The sequence below is a fragment of the Leptonychotes weddellii genome, chromosome X (assembly GCF_054177405.1).
Source record: "Leptonychotes weddellii isolate Sample4059 chromosome X, ASM5417740v2, whole genome shotgun sequence".
In the NCBI taxonomy this organism is placed as follows: Eukaryota; Metazoa; Chordata; class Mammalia; order Carnivora; family Phocidae; genus Leptonychotes; species Leptonychotes weddellii.
In genome coordinates this window covers 81,899,993-81,912,394 of record NC_138385.1, presented here as the reverse complement: position 1 = coordinate 81,912,394, position 12,402 = coordinate 81,899,993, and the positions used below count along the sequence as shown (strand labels likewise).

General features: G+C 36.5%; 1 protein-coding gene across 1 annotated transcript in view; it reads right to left on the bottom strand.

The window, feature by feature from the left end:
* The window catches only part of DMD (dystrophin), a 1,845,074-nt gene that overhangs the window by 1,214,695 nt on the left and 617,977 nt on the right, over nucleotides 1-12,402 (bottom strand). Inside the window, exons 24-25 of the mRNA XM_081807964.1 lie at nucleotides 8,663-8,833; nucleotides 2,944-3,126 (exon numbers count right to left, since the gene is read on the bottom strand). Coding sequence (XP_081664090.1) covers nucleotides 2,944-3,126; nucleotides 8,663-8,833 — 354 coding nt within the window. The remainder of the gene's footprint in view (nucleotides 1-2,943; nucleotides 3,127-8,662; nucleotides 8,834-12,402) is intronic.

Below are 12,402 nucleotides of genomic sequence, written 5' to 3'. Positions count from 1 at the left end.
TCATGTGCTCTACCAACTGAACCAGCCAGGTGCCCTTGAGGAAATTCTTTTTCTCAACTTTTTACTGTGGTGTTTAGGGGAAACCCATCTGGTCCCTTTTCCTGGAAGGATCTAAAATAATACCACTCATCGAATGGGCAGGTACATTCAGAAAGAGATGGTTGGCATGCATTCCCCACTGAGCTGCTGGTATGGCCAAAGAGGCATCATGGAATTACGGGAGATGGGATCTGCCAGAGCTTGCTGGCTAAGCTGAAATGTGGTGGAGAAATAAGAATCCAGCACATCATGGAACCATGGGTTTAAAAGATGTAACTTTCAAGAGAATGTGGTTTAAGGCTACTGGCAAGAGTCAGCCTGAAATTTTGTTGAATACCCCAAGGCACCATGAATGAATAGGAGATCTTCTTTGGGGGTTCACAGTCTATATGAATACGGATCCCCAACAGATCACACCAAGTCTAGGGAGAAAAAGCCAGATCAGTGGTGATAACCTATAGAATCTGGTGATAACATACTCATCATCATAGATGTCTATGGGTGTTATAAAAGGGTATAGCAACTGTGATCAGCAAAGAAAGGACATTGATATAAAGAATGTATTTTCCCCCTCATTATCCTCCCTTAAACCAACACTATACAATCACTATCCAGAAATTGAGTGGGAGGAGAGGACGCCAAAATCATTTTTTTCTCACTTCCACCTTTGTATAAATTGTTGAAGCCACAGATTAATCTAAACTAATGGAAGATGTTAACAAACTATGAGATCAAAATTTAAATAAGACTAAATTTTAATAACTAAAAGTGAATGAAAAATCATGGGATCAGACAGCAATAGTGATTAGGAAGCCAACTACTAGGCAGAAAATGAGGTTTGACATGGGTGGTTACAGTTATTGGAAAACCAAAACTCTTCCATACTCATTACTCACTGAGACTTCTCAACCAAACAGACTGCATAGGATTAAGTTGTTTAACAAAAGGAAGAAATAGAATCAATTATGCAAAAGCAGAAGATTGCATAAAAGAAGAGACAAATTTTCTAAATAAGTAAAATCTTAAGAAATGGAAAATAAGGTCTTTGAAAGAATACAAAATTATATCCACACGTGTATATGGGTAGATGTGTATATAGAGATGGGTATATTTATACACCAATAGTCATTTGAAGAGATAATTTGAGAACTAGAAGACAGATTTCAGAAAAATACACAGAATCCAATAGAAAGAGATAGATATATAGAAAATATTAAAGGGAAACACTCAAATGAGAGAGAAAGAGAGAACAAAATCTGTTGTATTAGTGCTGAGAGCTACAGAAAATAAAACAAAGAACGGGAAAGGAAGGGAAGAGATAACACTATGGGTCCCAGGAAAGTCAGAACTAATTCACTATCATGTTACATGAGGGAGGGATTTTTTGTATCTAAGAAATTGCTTTCTGACAATATTTTAAAATGAAACTCTTAAATATTTTCTTATGTTCTTAATTTCTTTACATCACTATTATTCTTTGCTTCCTATTACTCATGTTGTTCATGTAAAAGATAGGCCAATCCATCAGAAATCTATTTTGGGATATGTTTTCTAACGGGATCTTTTATTTTCATATTAATAAATTTTTCAAAACTATTGAGCTATCCCTCTACTTCTTTTTTTTTTTTTTAGGTACATACACACACATTTATCTAAATTTTTACTGATATAGAGGCTATTTTACATCACACAATTTACAAATAATAATAAAATATACGATACTCTTTTCTATGAATTCTATGTGGCTAATTGAATCTCCTGGAATCCTTGGAATTCTCTATGTGGCTAATAGAATCTCCTGGAATCACCATACAATACCTCATTAGTTTTTGATGTGGTGATCCATGATTCATTGTTTGCATATAACACCCAGTGCTCCATGCAGTACATGCCCTCCTTAATACCCATCACCGGGCTAACCCATCCCCCCACCCCCTCCCCTCTAGAACCCTCAGTTTATTTCTCAGAGTCCATAGTCTCTCATGGTTCGTCTCCCCCTCCGATTTCCTTTATTTCTCATCTATAATTACACTTCTAACCTCTTCTATTTGTACTGAAGTTATAAAGTCATACAGTCCCTTTTTAGTCCATCTCCAATGGTTTGGAATATATATGACTTCTTTATCAACTATATTCACTAAGATGACTCAGTTCATGTGGGGGAAGGGGGCTTAATTTACAGCCCAGCTAGCGGCAGTCTCTGGCAGCATTGGCTTTTGGTGCTAGGTAAAGTTTTGTGCTCCTCAACACAATCCTTACTGTTAGTAAATAGTATTTTCACATGGATTCTTTATTAACAATTTTCAGATAATCTAAGGAGTAAAGCATGTGGAAAAGATAATGCAGGACTTCAGATGATGCATAAATATAATACAAAATGTCCCCCCAAAAGAGCTAGACAACATGTCTTGTGAAGCACCCTATAGGGCAGAACGATTCTTAAAGACATTTACAATAAAATATACTTCTCCACAAAATACCTTTCTGCTAAGATACTTATGATTCTATGCACATTCAAATATAAAAGAATAAAGACCAGTTTCTATAAGTCTTGAGGAAACTTATTTATAAGATTTTTGTGACCTAATAATAATAATGGTAATAATAAGAAGAATTAGAACTATAATTGCTCACATTTATTGGGCATTAGGCTAAGTACTTTAAATAGAATAGCTCATTTAATTTTCTCAGCACCCTATGGAATAGGTATTTTTGCCCATTTCACAGATAGGAAACGTTTATACAACGTAAGCAACTGGCCCAAGGTCACAAACTTCTAAGTGCCTTTGCGAGGAATCTGAGCCTGAGTAGTCTTAACACCAGCATTCCTGTTCTTAATCACTGTGTTTCATGTAGGATCATAAGCTGACACATAAGTAATAAAGATCAAGAAAAGCAACTGACTTCCAAGGTCTTGCATTTGCCATTGAGCCTGGTGCAGAGCCACTGATAGTTGGTGGTTAGAGTGTCAAGTTCCTTTTTAAAGGCCTCTTGTGCTGCAGGGGGAGCCTGAGCTATGACACTATTGACGGACTCAGTAAGGAGTTTCACTTTGGCTTCTTTCTGCTGGGCCTCTTCTTTAGCTCTCTGAAAAACAAAGAATGCTCTCTTACTTGATAGCAAGACAATGGATTTACTTCCAAAATGCATTCCTCTGTATCATATGTTTTCTTCTCCCACAAGATCCCTGTGAAAAGATTAATAAAAATAAATCTGTTAGTGACTACAATAACTTCCATAAATTTAGGTTTAGTTAAAATTTGAAGTTGGAAGGAAAAAATTATCATCAGAATGTAATAGCTCTTTCATCCAAATGCAGTGCAAAGTAGTCATCACGTGGGTATGTATTTGCGGTGTGCTCTCTCGCCCTCTTTCATATATGTGTGTGTGTGTGCGCGTATATACACACATACACGCGCACACACACACACATATGAGACAAGCAAGAAACACGTATTTCAATACTAACAAAAATATCCCATATTCTAGAATTGAAATCATTTCTAAATTACTCAGATGAATAATATTGAAATCAATAAAAATATCATTATTTAAATCAAAAGATAATTAATATAGAAAAGTCTTCTTAATGCTACATCCAGAACCATATTTTGAGAAAAGAAAGTTCTATACAGTAACTGAACACATATAAGAGGAAGAGGAGAAGAGCAGCCCCTGAAAGGAGGGAGGCTCACCTGGTCCTCAGCTATGCCTTTGGTCTTCTCCCATGGAATATAAAGTATTTCACAGAATATCAACATCAGACAAGGCTACTTTGTTACCATTGTGGATCATTCAACAATACCACTACATTCCATAATTATGTTAGAATATATACAAAGCATAAACTGCCCAAACCACAAAATATCTAACACTTCCCTGTCCCCATTAATATGAATCTGTGCTGCTTCTTTATCAATTATACCTTCAGCATCACTCTAGTCCTCCTTCATTCTAGGACAGATTTATTAAGATACCCGATCACAGAGTTATTCCCACTTACTGGCAACATGCAACCCAAAGCAAAGCTCTTCAACTCTCCCTCAAATCATCTAACACAAACCCAGATCCTACAACAGGTTCTTTCTAATATGCTCTAACTCATACAACCCACAGTTCCCCAAAGTACTCACTGCCAGAAGTACTAAACTCAATTTGTCCAACTCTATGAATCTTGCTGGAGGCCGTTAGGCAGGGTATGTATAATCCTCAATTTTCGATGTGTACATGCGTATCTTTCTGTCTCTGTCTCTGTTTCTCTCTCTCTCTCTCTCACACACACACACATTCACAATATATCTTTCATTTGAGTTACTCCAAAGGCCAACCCTGAGATGAGCTTTCAAGCATAAGTAGTTTATGTGTCATGTAAAGCAAATACTGGTGTAGGAATGGGGAATGGAGACAGGAAAGGGAAGAGAGATTATAAGGGTACACTTATTCAGCTCAGCAACCAGTGTTGGTTACTAGTTTAATCTTACTGGGAAGCTCTGGGAAACACATGCCTCAGGGTTATCACACTCAAGGGTGAAGAATTGGGGTACTTATACATCATCTCCCATCATTGGTTGAAGGCTATTGGGGGGATGTTAATTTCATAGTAGTGAAGCTTGACACGTAGGTGGGAAAAATGGGTTGCAAGAACCACAGAAAGTCCTTACATCAAGAAATGCAGGTTCTGGCAGGGGGAAGTTGGGCCTACATGCAGTGTAGTGGTGAGCATAAGGGGAGATGGGCAAGAAATGGACAAGGTCAGGTATAAAATGCCTTTATATTTTTCAACACAACTGCTCTATGCCTTTGGACTTATTCTCATGATGCCTCAAAAGTATATAATATGATGGCAAATGCCAAGATGTTTTGAATATTAAGTGATTACCTTCATGGATTTTGATGTAATTGATTAAAAATTTTAGCCCCAAATTCTTAATTCTGTTTTTGGCATTAGTGAGCATGAGGCTTGTTTCTACACAAACCATATTTTGACTATAGTAATTTTAGCTTACAAACAATTCTGACAACCATTAATCACTCTGTGCTGCTGTGTGCTATGTCAGACGTGCTGTACGTGCTACTTCGTTGCATCTTTAACGAAACCTTGTGAGATGTGTTTTGTCATCTCTATCTATATTCGATATCCAGAAAACTGAGTTTCAAAGTGTTTAAGAAAGTCGTCCTGGAAACTACATCCTTTCTTTCTCATAGTTTCTGTTAAGCCCATCTCAAATCCTCCGTGAAATGAAGAAGCGTGCTGTATGGGATCCAATGAATGAAATTAACTTTATACAAGTTACAAACAACCTATACAACCATCAAAAAATGCAGGATAAAGAACACTTCTTTCTTCCATTTTTTAGCTTTCATAAATTCTTTTTTTAAAAAAAAAAACAAGCTTAGAAGCTGGGAAACATTCAGAGGAGAAACAGATGAAATTTCTCCACTGAAAGAAAAGGTAGAAAATTAAATGATTGGTGTAATTTGGATGTAATCTTCATTAGAAGTGATGTCTTCCCCCCCCTTTATTTCCATGAATCTAACCATTATATGCTGAGACACCTTTCATTGTCAATATCTCAAACCAGTGGTTCTCAAAGTGTGGTTTCTTGGACCCACTGTGGAACTTGTTTCCTGGCATCACCTGGAAATCTGTTAGAAGTAAAAATTCTCAGGTACCACCCCAGATGCAGTGAATTAGAAATGCTGGGGTGGAGCCTAGATGTCTGTGTTTTAACAAGTCCTCTAGGTGATTGGGATGCTCACTCAGTTGTAAGAATCACATTCTAGTCTGTCACACAATGAGAACAGTAAATACATTTATGTAATTCCGGTAAGTATGAGGACTAGAGTTGGAATAATGTAAATTTAAAATAAAATAAAGAAGAAAATAGTTAAAACTGAAATCTCAGAGATTTTTAAGGAGTTTAATATGAAGTTTCACCATTTATTCATTGTAGAACTCCAAAAGAATTTTCAAATCAGATAATGCTTATCAAACACTCCCAGAAACTCTTTTATGTTAATTGTAAAGCTTTGCTTACAGGGGAAAAAGAAGTCATGAAAGTAGCATAATCATTTTCAAATAAAACACAGGAGATAAAAATAAATAAAAAGAAGGATGTCTCTACTTTTTCTCTGAGTAAATTAGGGAATATGTCTGAGTAGGTCTGCCAGTTTCTTTTGACAATAAAGATAAATTTGCTCTCAACATGAGCACAGGTGGAAGCCTGGACAAGGTACCATCACTACCCTCTAGGTAGTGAAACAAACCTAAAGAGATTACCTTGACTGGCAGGCAAAACAAACAAACAAACAAACAAACAAAAACAAAAATTGGATCTTCTTGCCAACTCCCCTGGCTGTTGTCAGAGGCTGCCTGAGCTTTTCCTCTTTTCAGTATTACCCCCAACCTGGAGCAACTGTGTAGCTAGATCAATTATTTAAACAAGTAAGTCAATGTGGACTAATTGGTTGGATTACTCATTTCAAGAACTGTGTGCAAAATTTCAAAATTTGAGACAGTCTGCTCTCTAGCACTGGAAAAGAGAAAAGGATCTGCTTGGGTGGTTAGCCAGATAGGCAAAGTGTTCAAGGAGAGAGGGAAGAGGGCCGGAAGAGGGCCAGAAGAGGGCCAGAGCCAAACACAGGAACTGGGAGAAATACAGCAGCTGAACACAAGCTCACTGCTGATTATCTACTTAGGTATCCGAGGCAGTGGCTACCAAGTATTAGAGGAAGTGAGGAAAACAGCCACCAGGAGAATGGGATGTGAGGGTAAAGGCAATAGGGACGGCACATGACTCTAAAAGAAAAGAAAACAAAAGAAAAAATAGTTTGGAATAGCTTGGGATGGGATGGTGTGGGATGGGATGGCATGACAAATATTCAACATTCTTGGTTCTACCACAGATAAAGCCTGTGACTATGAGTAAATTATTCACCTATCTGGGGATTTCAGTTTTCAGATCAGCAAAGAGAAGCGTGGTCTATTTTGCTTCCAAAGTATCTTGTAGCTCTCACCATCTACGGTGATATAATTTTCCTAAGAGTGACCTCCCCACATTCAAATTTAAAATCATTAGAGTCTCTTGTTTGAAACTGCCAATGGCTTTCCCATTTCACTTCTCATGAACTTCCCCAATCCTACAAAATCCTTGTTAGCAGGTACCTACCCACCTCCTCAAAATCATCTCAGGTGATTTATCCTGTTTCACTCTGTGCAGCCTGGCAGGCCTCTTTCTCTTCCCAGTTAGCCTTAGGGTCTTTGCAGGAGTGCTTACCTCCAAGTAGAATGTGTTTCCAATAGTTTTTTTTTTTTTTTTTTAAAGGCTGACTTTTTCTTAGGATTCCTATTTCCGATTATAACGCCTCACGAATTACTTACATGTCAACCCTTTCTAATATAGCATTTTACCACCCCCAACTCCCACCTAAACCCTAATTATTTTTTATTTCACATTTGTGGTTTACTTGTTAGGCAAACTACCATGATCTCAAAAGAGTTGTTTATTTCTCCATTCACTGCCTGCTCTCCCCCCACCAGAATATAAGTTCCAAGAAGTCAGGTCTCCCCCCACCAGAATGTAAGTTCCAAGAAGTCAGGTCATTCTTATGTCTTGTATTCAGTGTCTAAAAGGGTATGTAGCACATAAGTAACTATACAATTAATGTTTGTTGCTTAAATGAATGAATGATATATGGTATTATTAGATTAGAATAATTATGCAGGTTTTAATACCCTGAAAACTATTACTGTTTAAATGAAGTCTTCCTTATACGTTTTAATTTTACTTTCTATAGGTGACTAAAGCCACGTGATCCACTTGGAATAGCCTGGGATGGGATGGCATAGAATGGAAGGGGATGGAATGAAATATATTCAATACTCTTGGTCTTACCACAGGGTCTTTGAATGCCCACTCTGAGCCAGGCAATTTACTTACATGTAAGTTTCAATTCTCAGTTCATACATTCAAGTTAGAGAATGACATGGTGTAGACATTACAAATCAGAGATTACATTGACTGTCCAGTTGTCCAAGGCCATACTGAAATGCCACTGCAGAGACTTTACTTCAGGCCTCACCTCCCAGTCCCTGCTACGTACTAGTTTCCTTGGTCCTAAATCACTATTAGTTTTTATCCTACTGTTTGAGAAGTCCATGTAACCCAGTCCTTTTTATTCACATTAAAGGCCATCAATTAAAGTAGTTAGTATCCAAATTCTCAGAAACCCCTTTAAAACACCAAATGAACACAGCCTGTTAGCTACATTTTCAACTGTCATTGCAGTAACACTTGGCATATTTTCCTTTTGAATTTTCATCACTAGAAACAGCTAATGTGAGTAGCCGATTCCAATCACTTAATACAATATAATGTCATGGGGAAAATGTTGCTAACGGTGACTGTCAATATTTAGATTTTGACCACAATGCTTTAAAATAAATAAATAAAAAGTTTCAGAATCCATAATGTATACCAAACTTGAAGCTGAATTCATTAAAAATCAACCTCCACCATTAAACCAAGGAAAGAATAGATAGTGTAGAATCACAATGTCAAGCAAAGTAGCAGCTTTCTCTGTTTTTTTCTTTCTTTGCTTCATTTTATTTGGTTTATTTTACCTTCATCTCTTCAACTGCTGTCTGTAATTCATCAGGGGTTTTATATTCGAAATCTCTCTCTAGGTATTCTTCTTCAGCTTGTGTCATCCATTCATGCATCTCTGACAGATCTTTCTGAAGACTTACAGTTTTATCCAAACCTCCCTTTAAGGCTTCCTTCCTGGCATAGACCTTCCATAAAACAAATGAACAAGCAAAGCATGAATATTGAAAGTCACAAAACATTATCATTATATTATTACTGAACAGTCTGTAAATAACAGAAAGCTTAGATAGAAAAGATGAAACAAGAAGTAAAAAAGCTTATATGAATGAGGAAATAATTCATGGCTATTGGTTACACTTAATTTCACGTGTTAAAATAAGATATAGCCATTTATTTGGCATATGTAATAAAATGAACATCTTCCCCCATGACTATAATTTAGCTGTTGTGTATGGCTATGCTTTTCTGTGAATAAAGCATAGAGAAAATATTTTTTTCATAATATGTTTCAGTTGGATATGTAAATTTATTGGCACAGTTTCTAATGTTCATAAATCTGAGTCTACTCTTCCAGTTAATTTTTACAATTTGTTTTACTCTTTCACTTTAAAGAATGTATCATACAAAACACAGTATACAAAGTGGCAGGAATAATTGTAAATATATATGCCCCCAACGTGGGAGCACCCAAATATATAAAACAATTAATAACAAATATAAATAAATTCACTGATAATAAAACAATAATAATAGGGGACTTTAACACCCTACTTGTAGCAATGGACAGATCATCTAAACAGAAAATCAACAAGGAAACAATGGCTTTGAAGGTCATTCTGGACCAGATGGACTTTACAAATATATTTAGAACATTTCATCCTAAAGCAGAATACACATTCTTTTCAAGTGCACATGGGACATTCTCCAGAATAGGTCATATACTGGGTCATAAATCAGGCCTCAATCAGTACAAAAAGACTGAGATCATACTATGCATCTTTTCAGACCACAACGATATGAAACTTGAAGTCAACCATGAGAAAAAGTTTGAAAAGACCACAAATACATGGAGGTTAAAGAACATCCTACTAAAGAATGAATGGGTTAACCAGGATATTAAAGAAGAAATAAAAAATATATGGAAACTAATGAAAATGAAAACAAAAGAGTCCAAAACCTCTGGGATGCATCAAAAGCAGTCCTAAGAGGGAAGTATTAGCAATACATGCCTACCTCGAGAAGCAAGAAAAATCTAAAGGACACAACCTAACCTTACACCTAAAGGAGCTAGAAAGAGAACAGCAAACGAAGGCTAAAGCCAGCAGAAGTAGGGAAATAATAAAGATTAGAGCAGAAATCAATGATATAGAAAAACAACAACAACACTAGAACAGATCAGTGAAACTAGGAGCTGGTTCTTTGAAAGAATTAATAAAACTGATAACCCCCCAGCCAGACTTATCAAAAAGAGAAAGGACCCAAATAAAGAAAATTAGGAAAGAGAGAGGAAAGATCACAACAAACACCACAGAAATACAAAGTGGAATGAACACTATTCAATTCAGTTTGAAGACAGCCACATATTAGAAACAGATCCAAATGTGCTTCTGTGGAGAATAAGTTAAACAAACTGTGAGACGCACACAATGGGATACTATGTGGCACCAATACATTTGTACTGAAGTGAAAGTGGTTTGGTATATAATTTTAAGCTTAATAAGCAGGTTGCAAAACAGTAAGTGTGGTAATAGGAGGAGATTTGTGCTTTTAAAGCCTCATATGTTTCTGAAGTACTTTTTACAAAAGATGTATTACTTATTAACCAGAAAAATAGCAAAACTTTAAATATCTACAAGGAAATTGTGCATGTCAATCCCTTGTTACAAAGCACCCTGTTGTACCACACTGAGGGAAAAATCTCAGTTTGGTACTAGAAAGATTATATATTGCTTCTCTTTTACCTTAAAAAGGAACTCTAATCCAATGATGTTAGTTCTTTTCTCGGAAATTAAGTAGAGTTCTATCTTTTAAGGAACGGAGTTTTAATTGTACAGTCTTAATATATAACACACAGTTTTAGTGTAATGAAATTTTTATGTACTTTAGCAGATATTAAATATGTGCAGACCATATTAATTTTCCTTATTCTTTACAACCATCTTAAGCCTGATACAATTAAAAGAAATTTAGTTCTTCACTCTCCTTGGTAAATGTAGTGCCTGAGCTACTGAAATGTAAATAAATGCTTCACTGTGACATAGCTAGAACAATATGTCTATCAGTTAAGCTAATTTAAGTATAAAGGCTATTTGCATAATCAATGAGCCTATAATCAGTGTAAGAAAACAGGTTGCTCGATTTCTACTCAGATGTTCTACTATAATCTTTTCAGGCAGTTGGCAAAGTGACAATAATATTAGAATGACTAACAGAACTTAGCCAAAGACTTGTAGTAAAAAAAAATATATATATAAATATATATATAAACTGCATGCTATTAAACTACACCAGAAGGAAGGGATCAGGAGTGATTTTTTTTAAAAGGAAAAGCAGGTGGGAAGTCATTCTGAGGTGACAGTACAAATGTATTGGAAAGAACATCAGCTTTGGAATCAGGAGACCTGGACTCAATCATTAGCAAGTTAAGTGAACCTGGAGACATCACCTCATTTTTCTTTATCTCTGCTCTATAACTAATCTAACAATGGGACCAGATGATTTCCAAGGTCTTTTCCAGACTTAACATTCCACAGCTCTATGCCTGACCAGACAGAGATAGGAATTTTTGATGTTTCATATTTTAGAAGGATTTCTATAAAAAGATTTGGACAATTTTCCCCTTACCTTTATCATATTAGTGATGCCAGCATTCTAGCCTTAAATTGCCCATTCTACCCACAGTTTCAGATTATAGAGTTTCAGATTACAGAGCCACACCTCAGATATAAAACAAAAAGTTCTTCATGTTTCCCGTTCTAGAAATTTTTTTAAAGATTTTATTTATTGGGGCGCCTGGGTGGTTCAGTTGGTTAAGCGACTGCCTTCGGCTCAGGTCATGATCCTGGAGTCCCTGGATCGAGTCCCGCATTGGGCTCCCTGCTCGGCAGGGAGCCTGCTTCTCCCTCTGACCCTCCCCCCTCTCATGTGCTCTCTGTCTCTCTCATTCTCTCTGTCTCAAATAAATAAATAAAATCTTTAAAAAAAAAAAGATTTTATTTATTTATTTGACAGAGAGAGACACAGCAAGAGAGAGAACACAAGCAGGGGGAGTGGGAGAGGGAGAAGCAGGCTTCCCACTGAGCAGGGAGCTCAGAGCTCAATGTGGGACTTGATCCCAGGACCTTGGGACCATGACCTGAGCTGAAGGCAGACGCTTAACGATTGAGCCACCCAGGCGCCCCACCCATTCTAGAATTTTTTAAATCTAACATTCAGCACTGCCCTTCCTCATTCCACTCCCCCCCAGCTTTATTTAGGTATAATTGACATTAACATTGTATAAGTTTAAGGTGCGCAATGTGAGGATTTGGTACACATATATATTATGAAATGATTACCACAATAGGATTAGTTAATACCTCCATTACCTCACATGATTACCATTTTTTCTTTTTGTGATGAGAACACTTAAGATCTACTCTCTCAGCAACCTTCAAGATATAATACAGCATTGCTAACTATAGTCACCATGTTGTATATTAGATTCCAAGAACTTATTCTGTGTATACCTGGAAGTTTGTAACATTTGACTGAA